We start from the raw sequence: 13,922 nt of genomic DNA on the forward strand, positions 1-13,922 counted from the left end.
ATATAAAATTTAAGTACTACGATTTCATATCAGTATTTTTTGTTGTTTGTTTTACTCTCTCTCTCTACCTCTCTCTATATCCCTCTCTGTCGCTCTCTTGCTCCCTTTGGGTATACCCTTTCTCAGCCAGTTTGCAGTCATTTTATGTACCAATTACAAGCTCAATGTAACCTCAATAACCTTCGCCCTCCCCCCTCCCCCTCGAGCAGCCACCGCTACTTACTCCCTCAATAAATTCGCGTGTGTATGTGTATGTATATGTGTGCGTGTGCGTGTGCGTGTGTGGCAATTTCATTAGAATCTTATCTGGTTGGGCCGTAGCCACAACATTTACATGCAAGCCGCTGTCCCTGATCCCACTCTCTCTCTCTATCTCTCTCTTCCTTTTCCGGGCACTGGCTCAATCTCTCTTTCTACCTCTCTCTCTCTCTCTCTCGCTCTCTCTCTTGCTCTCTCTCTCTTTCTGTCCTTCTGTCTTCCGTTCGCTGTCGACTTTTTTACGCATTTCCTTAATCTTAATCTAAGCACTGTAAATTGAAAATTAGGGTATAATGATTTTTCTATTATGTATGTAACGAGCCGGAAGAAAGAGGAGAGATAAGGTAGAGGTTGATGTAGAGATCGAGAGAGCTACAGGCAGGGCTGAGCTATATTTAATGTCATAGGGAGAGAAAGAGAGAGAGAGAGAGAGAGAGAGAGAGGGAGAGAGAGAGCGAGTGTTAGACCCCAAGAGTAGCTCCCTCGAGAGTCAGGGTATTCATCAGTCGGACAGTCTCAGCTAGAATCTTGTTACGTGTAATTTTCAGTTACTACAGAGAATGTAGTATATGCTGTATATGTATGTACATAAACCCTACATACATACATATATGCATAAAACAAGAAAAATCAACATAAAAAAAAAACTCAAAGAGCTGTTGTAGTTATTTTAAAAACCAATATTCATGTGTATGGGTATATACCCTATACAGATGTGCATGGTCATATATGCTTATAAGCAAGAAGTGCATCCATATCCAAATCTACATTTCCGCTTATTGACAGAGTCTAAGAATTATGTTTTAGATATATTTTCTTAGTCCTCTGATCTCAAATATATTACGAGCAGTTCAAACTTTTGGCCAACAGAGTGTGTTACATTTACGTATTTTGACTCTTCCTAGAATGTGTGTCTCTCTTGCTGAAGCACATGTACAGGGTATTTTTAAGTCGAGGTCTCTATAATTTTGCATGCATGAATTTTTCGTATAGTATTTTTATAGCTTTTGGGCGCATTTTAATTTGAATCCTTTACAATACTTTCAACAACAATACATATACGAATACACATATATATGTATGTTTGTCAATATACATATCATATTTTCAGATATATGAAAAATAAAGAGTTTTATTTCAGATTTACAAGGAATTTTCATGCTCGTTTATGCAGCGTCAAGTGAGCATATTGGGATATGATTGGTCCCCCTGGAATGCGCACTGGCCACATGCAGTCGGATACTCCCGTCTGCAGCTGGCTCACTTGCTAGCTGAGCCCATGGGCATAATTGAATGCAATATCCTTGCCACCGCATGTTATTTTGCTTGTTATGACTTTTCGCTTGATTTTGTTTCCATTTGGTTTTATGGCTACTCCGACCTCTGGCTCTCCAGCCCCGCCCCCTGGGCGCTTCCAATTGGATGAGCAATATCAGGCGAACATATTGCCAACATCTTTGTAAGCTGCTTAAAAATGAAAAAAACAAAAACCAGCCCACTATCGGAATGGAGCTACAGGAATTACTTTTTGCGACAAAATTTGATGAATTATTTCTTTAAGCCAAATTGATTCACAACTATTCGAGTCTTTTGAAGATTGTGTATTGGAATAACAGTTGCATTCAAATAGCATTTCACATTTTCTTTACTGAATCAAAAGGCAAGTCGAAATGATGCTAAAGCCAAAGTAAGTCGAGATATTTTACTAGATTTATTAACATTTTTTGAGTATGATTTTCATCGACTATACGATTTGAACTCTAATGCTGGCCAACAAGATATCGTAACCCGAAATGAGTGGATGCATTTGAATCCTCGTATATTCAAACCCAAAAACGCGTATTCTTTGGTCTATGAGGAAAATGAGAGACTCAGGCAGTGAGATAAATATATATATATAGAGAGAGAGAGAGAGAGAGAGAGGGAACGATGTAGAGAGATAGAGATAGAGATAGAGATAGAAATAGAGAGAGAGAATGATATAGAGATATACCTAGGGAGAGAGATAATGATATAGGGAGATAAATAGAGATTAAGAAATTGAGAGGGAACGATGTAGAGAGATAGAGATAGAGATAGAGATAGAAATAGAGAGAGAGAGAGAATGAGATAGAGATATACCTAGGGAGAGAGATAATGATATAGGGAGATAAATAGAGATTAAGAAATTGAGAGATGAAGAAAATGTGAGCTAGGGAAACAGGAAAGACAGAGAGAGAGAGAGAGAGAGAGAGAGAGAGAGAGAGAGAGAGAGAGAGAGAGAGAGAGAATTAGGAGAATAAGAAAGATTGGGAACGAGAGAAAAAGAGAATAAGCGGAAGAGATGTAGACATGGATAGAGAGAACAAGTGTTATAGAGATGGAAAGAAAGAGCTTTTTTCGTTTTCGATGCGAATATTCTTTCAAATATTTAATTTGATTTCACAAATTGTTAATATTATAAAATTTTGTGGGCTAGTGCTATCTCCATAGAGCGCCGTCACATGTCCCTAACACTCCCACACATCAGGTAAACTGCTCACGTTTTTCCTCTCTCGCTCTCGCCCCTCGCATCTTTCCCGTGAGCTTGTCCATTGCTCGTTGCGCTTTTCATATTTTCCATTTGCCAGACTGCATATCTTCTCTAATCCTTATTCATGTCTCTCCCTCTCTCTCTCTTTCTCTCTCTCTCTCTCACGCCTTCTCTGTCTCTGGGTGTATCTCCCCCTTCCCCCCTCCACCCTCTCAGTAATGTCATAATTGCATTTTAAGTAGCCTTCGCTATTTCAGATTTCATAGCTGCTCGCGAATGTTTGCGTAATCCCTAGGCTAGCCAACACGACAGCATCCCTGGAGCATTCGGTTAGACGCTTTGATGCCCTGATGCTGTGACGCTTTGATGCCTTAACCCGTTGCGCCAGCTCTCTGCTCTGCTCTGCATGCATATTAAACTTGAATGGAGAGCCACTGCCAGCAGCTGCATCTGCGGTCCAGTGCTGTGCATCGCTGCCATTTGCCAGTGTTGTGCAACGAGCGTAAGTGTTTATGTGTGTGCGTGTGTGCATGTGTGTGTGAATATGGGGTAATCGCAGTTGCGTGCCCTGTAGCGATAACCTACAGAGAGTATCAGCTCCGATTGCCTTCATTTGCCAGTGTTGCACAACGTACATAAAAAGTGTTTAAAATTGACATTTGAATAAATTGTAGCCTGTTAAGCGATGCTTCACATTTTGTGTGCTTGTTTTGAAGGCCCCCGTGAGACTTGATTCAACCCTTCACTAACCTATCGCTCTTTTGCAGGGTATCCGCGAACGTGCTGAACGAGCAACATCAGCGAGGCAAATTCAATTTTGGGCGCCACAAATCGATTTATTAAAGTTCTTAAAGAGCTGACAAACACCAGCGAGACGAACAATAAATGAAGTGCGAATGGCGTCGACTGTCGACGGCATGTCCTCTCATATCCTGCCGCACCTCCTCGCATCGCCGCCCACTGTTAATTTAAATGAGCTGACGAACGGCCCCGGCCGCAGGCCATAAACCGCCTCGAAATGACAATACCAAATGGGATAAGGAGATTTTCGGTCGCATGGATAAGTCCGTATCGCATAGACACAGACCTACATATATGTATATGCCATATATATGTATGTTAATGTGTGTGTGTATGTGTGTGTGTGTGCCTATATGCAAATGAGTCACGCACACGCTGGCCTCTTCATAAGTATTATGTGCTGCCTTCCATCCATTTTTTCGCTTTTCTCCTTCATTTTTTTTTTTTTGCCTGAATGTCGCGTTAATGTTATTTTTCACAGCTATTGGCAAGCAGCAGGACCCTGCGGGGTAAAGAAAGGGGCAAGTGCGAGGCCAGCGGCTGGGGCAGAGACAGCGGCAGAGACAGCGGCAGCGGCAGCGGCGCGGCATATGCGCACGTCGCATCTGGCAAGCAAATGAAATTACGGAGGACAACGACGAGAACGACAAATCCCTTTAAATAAATCCTGACCGCGCGCAACAGCAAAAATGAAAGCGACAAGAAATGAGTTAAAATAATCAGAAAAAAAAAAGAAAAAAAAAAAAGAGTGCTCGACTGGGCAATACCCTCACCCAGACGAAGTTGCCATGCTGAAGATTCCAGCTTTTATTTTTGTAAAAATTTGTATATTTTATTAACAAGCTTAACAAACTTCTAGTTTTACATTAAACATAATAACAAACAATCTAAGATCTAGACTTAGAACATATATATATGTGTGTTAATATTACTATATTATTACTATTATTATCATTATTATTACATTAATATATATTTTTGTTTATTGTAATATTTTATTTTTATATTTATTTAAATTATTATGCTTTTAATATTACTTTATTATTACTATTATCATTATTATTACATTAATATATATTTTTGTTTATTGTAATATTTTATTTTTATATTTATTTAAATTATTATGCTTTTAATATTACTTTATTATTACTATTATTATTATTATTATATTAATATATTTTTGTCTATTGTAATATTTTATTTTTATATTTATTTATATTATTATGCTTTTAATATTACTTTATTATTACTATTATTATTATTATTATTATTATTATATTAATATATATTTTTGTTTATTGTAATATTTTATTTTAATATTTACATTATTATGCTTTTGGCTAGGTCTGTTGGGTCTCTTTCTCGGCTTGGCAGTTAGCCGTCTGGCTAATACATTTCTGTGCCTGTCAAGACGCTTAAAGTATCTTGCCGTACGTAATTGTAGTACATCTCCCACCTTTGGGACCTCTAGATCCTCTTCAATGTCTCGAATATTCTAGCTTACATCATAGAAGAAGAATTTCTGACTACAAGCTCATTTTCCTTTTTAGCATGGAAACTCTCGAGTGCAACAGTTGACAACTGACAAAAGTCACACTAAAGTCCCCAAATCAAGCTGAATGGAATGGCATTTACGGTTTTACTTATATAGATCCACGAGCTTGAACAATTGTTAAAATATCAAAAATAAGAAACAGAATTTCTATAAAAATAAAACATGAATTATTGGTAATTGAAAACTTTTGCTCTATATGTATATGGATTCCTCCATTAAAGTCTATTTTTGCAGCGTGGAAATGCCTTCTCATTACACCTTGAAGCTCAAGTTGAAAATGGGAAATCAGTGTAAAATGTTTTTTTTATTTTTAATTATTTTTTTTTTTTTTCATGGAAATACTCTTATAATAAACTTAAATATATATATTTATCTCCATCACAGCCTCCCTCAAAAAAAAAAAAAAATATATATATATATATATATATATATAAAAAAATCATGAAACGGCCAGCAAATACAGTTACATTTCAGTTAATTAACAGGATTTGTTACAGCACCTTGGGCGAATGTCAAGCGGGCCACACACACACGCACACACACGCACACACACACCCACACACACGCACACACACACCCACACACAAACACACACACACGCACATACCACTCGAGCATTCCAGTTGTCATCGATATATATATTCATCGATATTGCACAGCCTAGCTCAAATTTATCGATAGGCACAAAGTTATTTATGCGTTCAGTGAAAGCTGAGATGTAAAAGCCCGTTATTCTTTACCTTTTCACCCGTTCACCTCAAACTAGCTTTCTTCTCCACGATCTCTCTCTCTGCCTCTCTCCCCTGAATGAACTTGAGTAATGCCAATAAATATCGAAAGCCTATCGATATTGGAACTGAACGATTAACGATTAGTCGGGAAAAGCTCATTGAAGTAGGCCTTGGAAAGGCTGACAGACACAGAGTGAAAACGACAAACCGAGCAGGCGACACAGCTAGAGCGATTTTCGTCAGAAGCAAAGGGGATCCAAAACTCAGACTATTTCTTTGGATTTTTCTTGAAATTCACATTGATTTGAATTCTGTGTAAGTATTAAGTAAAAATTCCAATTTATTCATATTCTTAGAAGTCCCTACCTCTCTCTCTCTCGCTCTCTCTCTCTCTCCATCTCTCTCTGCTGGTCTCCGTGACTGTGCACTTTTCATTATCCGTTCGTCGGCCTCCGCGACTCTCGTTTCTGTTTCTGCAGTTCTGTTGAATTCGCAGAGATTGGACACGCCTGACGTGCAACAAAGGGAGTCAACTTCTAGTAATCGATCCATACCACAAATTCAAAGATGCCGCGCAACGTGCGCCAGAAGAAACGCGCCGAGCGACGCGTCCAGGCGGCTGCCGCAGCCGCCGTCGATGAGGTGGCCAACGACAACAAGAAGCTGATCAACGGCGAGCTGGACGAGCAGGCCATGGGCGATGGCCATGGCAACGAGGTGAGCACCAATGCCAGCTGCAATGCCAATGGCAATGGCGATGGCAATGCCAGCGGCAAGGATCAGAATGCCAATGGCAATGCCAATGGCAATGGCAGTGGCAGCAACAACAACAACAGCAACAACAACAACAACAACAGCCTGTGCCCAGCCAGCTCTAGCAACAACACCAATTTGATGCACACCAAGAAGCCAAAGACATCGCGCGCCGATCCCATCCTGGCATCGCTCAGCAAGAACGCCCTGCGCATGAGCGATGTGCAGCTGCTGCACGGTCCGCACTGGCTGAACGATGCCATATTGAATTTCTATTTCGCCTATTTGGAGGAGATCAAGTACAAGTCGAACAGCGACTTTCTGTTTGTCACACCGGAGATGTCGCAGTGCATGCTCTACATGGACGACAAGGAGCTGCACGGACTGCTCGTCTCGCAGCATCAGGTGCTGCGCAAGCCGTTCCTCTTCATGGCGGTCAACGATAGTGAGTCGCGCGACCGAGGCGGCGCCCATTGGTCGCTGGTGGTGGCCTCGCGTCCGGACAAGAGCTTCTTTCACTTCGATTCGTATGGCGGCGGCAATACGAGCAGCTCCATGGAGCTCGTTAACAACATCAAGGATGTGCTGGAGATGCAGCACGCTCGCTTCCGTGGCATGCGCTGCCTCCAGCAGAGCAACGACTACGACTGCGGCATCCATGTCATCTGCATGGCCGATCAGATCACCGACTATGTGAATCGCTTTGACAGTGTCGATGGGGTGCAGCCACTGCATCAGGATGTCATCAAGGCCAAGCGCAATCAGCTGATCAAGCTGGTCGCCAGCCTCGGGCAGCATATCTAAGCAGCGACGACGACAGCGTACGCATTCGATCCGAGGTGAAACCTAAACGCATTTTTCCAAAATTTTACATTTGACAACACTGAAACGGCACTTTACAGCACTGCGCTGCACCTAATTCACTCTAGCCTGGTCATACTCTCTCTCTTTTACACACACACACACACACACACACGCGCACCCATACACACCCATGCACACATGTACAATCTTTGGCTTTCCCACTATTCGAGTCCCTCTGAAAATTTTGGAAAATGCGTTTCGTTTTCATCTGTTTTTACTACTGATGTATAATTTTAGAAATATGTATATTAAATAATGTCAAGTGGATGTATTAAATATATGGATATCATCTTGAGGGATCAATTTAAAAATATCGTTATCAATACCTCAAAGGATTATACGCTCTAAGTTTTTCTCTATTAGTTTTTAAAGCACAAATCATTCGATTTAACGCTCGAGTCTGATTTAACCTCACATATCCCCAAATTTCTTGATTGATCTCTGGATATATATCAAAAACTTGCAAAGCTTATACCAGACTTGGTAAAGCTCATCTGCTTTTTAGATGTGTTTCAGTCTTAGCCACAATTTGTCGCCAGCTTCAACCCTCTAGTATGACCTAACCTCATTTTTTTTTGGCTCTTTTGATGATGATCTCTGGACATATGGCCGGCACGTTTTGCCGGTCAACAGCTGAACAGCTTAAGTGGAGAAATGGCCAAGACAATCCAACTTGTTGCCAAAGCTCAAGCAGCAATCATGACCTAGCCCCCTATATGATTTTCTCATTTTCCTCACTTTTACTGTTGGAGTAGTCGCTGTTTAAACAAATACCGCATGCACGGCAAATACGTTTGCCAGCGAGCTACGTGCTGCCGCAAATGTTTTTCTTTGCTTGCTTCAACAGCGACTCAAAGCGTAAACTCAATTTACGTGATCGAATTTCGCTCCTTTTCCCCCACTCAAGAATTTGGATTTTTTGGCCCCATACCCTCAGCTCACCGAATCAGCGAATTTTCGGGATAAACACCAATAGGTGTAAGCGTTTGCAACAGATGGAACAAAGCTGAGTTTATGGAGTATGTAGGATAGTTATAATTACCGGATAGTTTTAGTTACTATTTTAGATTTCTCATTCTATTAGTATATATCATTTTGTGATTATCAATAGGAATCGAAATGATGCCTTAGTAACTCTAATGGGCCTGTGGAGCACATGATATCCCATATACCATATTATTTGGATCTATATAGAAACTATATCACTCATGCATAGGGGTTTCCCAATATGGTATCTCCTAGTCGGTCACTCCAGACTAGAGCACTTTTAGCTGTTGTTTGTTTTTCTTGCCCTAGCACTTTAGGTGTAATCAGATTCACAGCTGCTTCACTTGGGCTAACCACACACACACACACACACTCACTCACATACACCCACGCACTCGTTCCACTCGGAGATGTTGCCAAGGGTTGAACAACACTTTGATTGTAATCAGTTTTTGTCATCTGTGGGCATTAAAGTTCGTTTGGCTTAGTGCTTCATGGCATAAACATAAACGGAAATCGAAATGGAAATTATTTGGAAAATTAAATTTGATTTTCTGTTGACGAATGCGGCGAAGTCTTTTACAGCCAGCACATATCTGAGCTGCGGCTGTGGCCAAGCTGAGGTTTAGATAAATTCCAATTGCAATGTTTATTCGATTTTGCTTCAACTTGCTTTCCATACCCTGTAAATGAAGGGGTATATGCGATGTGTGGGATTGTTTGTAACATGTTTAAATATCTTATTGTATATTGTTGTTGTCTTTGAAGCCAATCAGGAAGTGTGAAAACGGAAGGTCTAGAAATGATGAAGGTTAAGCAAACTTTTCGATTCGTTCATTTATCGATATGTATCGAATGTTATCGTTTTATGTATACATTATGTGTTAATTTATCTCATATGCAAATCACAAAAAAAATGAAACAAAATCTAGCGATCATCAGATTTTAGTCAATATATCGATATATATCGAACATGATCGATTTCTGAAAAGTCAAGTATAAGAAAGCAGAGCTACAGCTATATCTTAGCAATGTTTTCATCAAATATGCTCTCTGCTCAAGGCAATCCAGTTACCGGGTAACTGATAGTCGTGCTCCTCTACGTGTGCCCACTCGATCTGATTTCGAGGTGGTTTTCCTTTTGTGTTACATTTTGGGGCTTTCGTTTATTTACCTCATGCATCATTTGCCACACAATTGTGCGGGTGCTGCATGGACTCGGCAGCTATTGTTTTATTGTTTTGGCTTGTGTGGCAGTTGCCTTAACCCTAGCGCTTAACCCCAACAACCACTCACACCCTCGCCCCTCAGCCTCTTGGCATTCTCTCCTCTCGTCTTTTATTTTTTTGTTTTTTTTTTGTTGGTTGTTAACGATTTTTATTGTATTTATTTTGCACTTCATGGACGAGCTGACTGGAAAGCAAATGGCTACTCAAAGCGTGCCACAGATTAAACGTGTGTATGCATGTGTGTGTGTGTGTGTGTGTGTGTGTGCATTGGGCACTTCAGTGTAAACAAGCAGCAAAACAACCGCAAGTGCTCGCACGTTAACCGATAACTCGCTACTGAGAGCGAGTACTCACTCGTTACCTGCCGCCTCGAATCGGCTCAATTGAACGTGTCTTATTTAAATGAACTCGTGAACTGATTGAGCGATCAGTGGAACGCAAGTTCACGAACGAGTCGTGCTTTGCAGTCACGCGATTATCGAACCAGAGCTGCCAATTGGGCTGCGATACGATGTGTGGCAACAGGTTTGTAGCAATAAATTTAATCGGTTTCTCAACTTAAAGCAGGCAGACATATACATATACGTGTATGTGTGTGTGTGTGTGTGTGTGCCTCTCTGGCGGCTGTAGTCACAGCTGCTTGTCTCAGTTGGTCGGGGACATTTCCCAGTGGCCTGGCTTTCGGTCTAATGAGCCATGAGTCAACAAAAAGCCAACCAGCTGAGCAGCCAGGCTAAGTTCTCTCAATCCCTAACTTCTAACCCCTACGCCCTAGCCTCTCGTGCCCCCTTGCCTACTGTTAAATCACAATTTCATCCTCTGTGTGTGTGTGTGCTTAAATATTTATGGCATTTGCTTAAGTTAATCTAAAACCCAACGCAGTGCCGCAGACATTGAGCAAATCAATCAATTTGGTTAGGCAAACCACCTGACTTACACCTCTGTCTCCCTCTACCTCTCTCTCTCTATCTCTCTCTCTGTCTCTGTCTGTGTGCGTGTGTGCCAAGTGGTATCTCACTTGACTTTAAAATGACATCGAGGCTCTCTCTCACGCCCCTCTCTCCCTCTCTCTCTCTCTCTCTCTCTCTGTGCCTCTCCATGTGTGCACAGCTGGGAAAACTGATAGCAGACGGATGCGGGCTTCTGGCTTCTGTGCCCATGCTGCGCCAGGAGGGGCAGTAGCAGCGAGGTGGTAAGCATGTCTGCCAGCTAAAACACCACATTAAGTGCACTGCAAGAAATGCTCAAGTAAATGCAATTAAAGCGCATTTGGCGACTATCGGTAATTATCGATAAGTATCTGCTGCAGATGGTTCCGATTGCTAACGATCACTTATCAAGTCCTTGTGACTATCGATCACACAGTAAATAATCGATGTGCCTTTCATTCCTTTACAATCAGAGAATTGAATTATGAATTTTTACTTTTCGATAGGTAAACTATCGATATACGTATATATTCATTCTCTCAGTGCATTCAGGCACCCCTCTGCACAAGGCAATGACTCAAGCGCAGCGCAACAGATGTGCATAAATGAGAAATGAGTCGATGCGACGACACTGGAGCTACTCATATGAACAGATGCATTTCACTCATTTAGATAGATAATGGCTCTCCGTTTGTAGCAAATTAGTTAGTAGAATGCTATTGCCATATGCGCATTAAGTTCATTCGAATTTATTTCCAGATATTGTTGGAGCTGAGTGGCCTGAGGGCCCAGATTGAAGGGAAGTAAATAAGAAGTAAATAAAATATCTTTACAGATTGCTTACTATTAAGTTATATATCCGCTGTCCATATACATAGATCAGGCAACAAAGCTTGTATATGCAAATATAGTCATAGAAAAATCTCAGTTTCTATCTCTGACTTTCTCCCTCGCTGCCTCTCCCTCTCTCTCTCTCCCTCATTAAGCAGCCAGCGGGTAAAGCAAATGCAGAGCTGGCAAATTAAAAAACTCAATTAGTTCGCAATTAAGTGAAACTCGACTCAAGTAACTCGACTCACATCTAAAGCACTACAAATAGACCCATTAAAGTTATATTAAACTTTCAGCTTAAAGAATTCCGAATGAAAAAAACAAAGAAAATCTGAGCTCAGTCCGTGTCGAGCTGAGAAACGAGTTAACATTATATACATATATACAGAGATATGTTTAAATAACTAAATATATACCATATACATTGTATATATGTATATGTATATGTATGTATGTATATATATGTATTCCCAGTTGTTGTGCATAGCCATGGCGCGAAGGATATGCAGCCAATGTTCGTCCTGTTGACTTTAACAAAAATTTATGTTGTTTACTACGGCATAAGCATACAAGAGGCAGAACGAGTGATGGCCCGGACACTAAGCCAAATGGAGGCAAGCAGCTAGCAGCACAGCAGGCGACAACAACACTCACACACCAACACACTCACACACACACACACACTCACACAACTTACAGCTGAGACTAAAGCCAATGCAGTGCGAGTGCAAATCGAAAGATATATTGAGCATTATTCTCGCATTTCAGCAGTGGCCCAATCTCAATTCCAAATCAAATGGCTTGGGAATGGCGTCACTTGTCTTAAGTGGGCGTGCCACTGCCTTTTCATTGTGTAAGTGTGTGTGTGTGTATGTGTGTGTGTTGCATATTGAATGATTTTCGGACTTGCATTCTTAATTAGCTGGAGAATAGGTGAGATTGACGTGCGCTCGAAAGTAGGCAATGGTTTTTTCTCTTTGTTTGCATTCAGCATCTGTAGACCCCTATTGCCTTAGACTCTCTTATATTGTGAATAGATGCAAATAGAATTCAAGAATAGTCAAAGACTCAATAAACTCTATATATAGACTATATTATATATCTTTGCAGATTTAGATTTCAATAACAGCCCCAAAACGCATAAAAGTTCAAACAGGTCTTAAATAAGTTAATCAGAAGAAAAGAGCGAAAGTCGGAGAGTGCTTAGATCTCCAGCTGTTAGCTGTTCCGATCAACAAGTCAATAGAGAAGCTGCGCTCATTGTTCACTTCGTAAGCTATTATCGTGTAATTATAGTAATTGAAATTGACTTTAAGAATCTGTGCTCGGTTCATGTAATTGAGAACATTCTATTAAATGTGCAAAGCCATTTTAATTTGAAACCTTCTTGGTCCGGCCGAGAGCCAAACTGAAGCAAAAGAAAGCAGGAAATAAAGCAAGCGAATTGAATGTAACAAGCGGCGTGGGGAGTACATGAGAATTGCGTAGAGGGGCGCGCGTCTGCGGTAGGTAGGTGGCTAGAGGTATGGAGAGCCCCGACCAGCAGCAAATTGCACAGCGGGCATAATAACGTCAAGCATAATAAAGCAATTTAATGCTCGAGCAGGAACGCCGGCAACAATAACCGACCGCCCCGGCTGCCCAAAGGGGCGGAAGGGGAGGCGTGGTGGGTCGTAGGGTAGATAGAACAACAACGGACGAACAAACGAGCAAGGAGAGTGGAAGAAGTTTGGGACAATTGATATTGGGAGCTCATGCATGAATTTCGACACGAATCGCCAAAGGAAACGTGGCTGGGGCAGGAGTCGGAACAGGTTGGGGCCAGCACTGGGGCACGGCCAAAGACGTTCATCATAGCCTGTCAAGTCCCGACAAATTCCATCTAAACCTTTCCACAATACGCACACAAAGAGGCACATACATACATATATAAATATAAATATATATATATATATATATAAATATATATATATACATATTTATTTACTGAAAACAATTTAAGTCTCTTTTTAAAGTTAAAGATATAGATAGATGTACATAGATATAGATATAGATATAGATATAGATATAGATATAGATATAGATATAGATATAGATATAGATATAGATATAGATATAGATATAGATATAGATATAGATATAGATCTAGATCTATAGATATAGATATAGATATATAGATATAGATATAGATATAGATATAGATATAGATCGCTCTCGATCGCTCTCGATATAGCTCTCGCTCTAGCTCTCGCTCTAGATCTATCGCTATAGATCTCGATATCGCTCTCGCTATCGCTCTAGCTATAGATCTCGCTCTCGCTCTCGCTCTCGCTCTAGCTATCGCTCTCGCTCTCGCTCTCGCTCTCGCTCTCGCTCTCGATATCTCGCTCTCGCTCTCGCTCTCGCTCTCGCTATCTCGCTCTCGCTCTCGCTCTCGCTCTCGCTCTCGCTCTCGCTCTCGCTCTCGCTCGC

At 41.0% G+C, this 13,922-nt stretch overlaps 1 protein-coding gene across 1 annotated transcript; it reads left to right on the plus strand.

Moving 5' to 3' along the window:
* The first annotated feature begins 6,050 nt into the window (after nt 1–6,050).
* Nucleotides 6,051–7,607, plus strand: LOC115565264 (sentrin-specific protease 8). The gene is made up of 2 exons (XM_089264747.1): nt 6,051–6,172; nt 6,337–7,607. Exon 2 carries the CDS (start codon nt 6,425–6,427, stop codon nt 7,412–7,414), a length of 990 nt encoding a protein of 329 aa, XP_089120873.1. The 5' UTR covers nt 6,051–6,172; nt 6,337–6,424; the 3' UTR covers nt 7,415–7,607.
* The last annotated feature ends 6,315 nt before the right edge of the window (nt 7,608–13,922 follow it).

The sequence above is a fragment of the Drosophila navojoa genome, chromosome X, assembly GCF_054131105.1.
Source record: "Drosophila navojoa isolate 15081-1374.11 chromosome X, UAZ_NAV_1.0, whole genome shotgun sequence".
Lineage (NCBI taxonomy): Eukaryota > Metazoa > Arthropoda > Insecta > Diptera > Drosophilidae > Drosophila > Drosophila navojoa.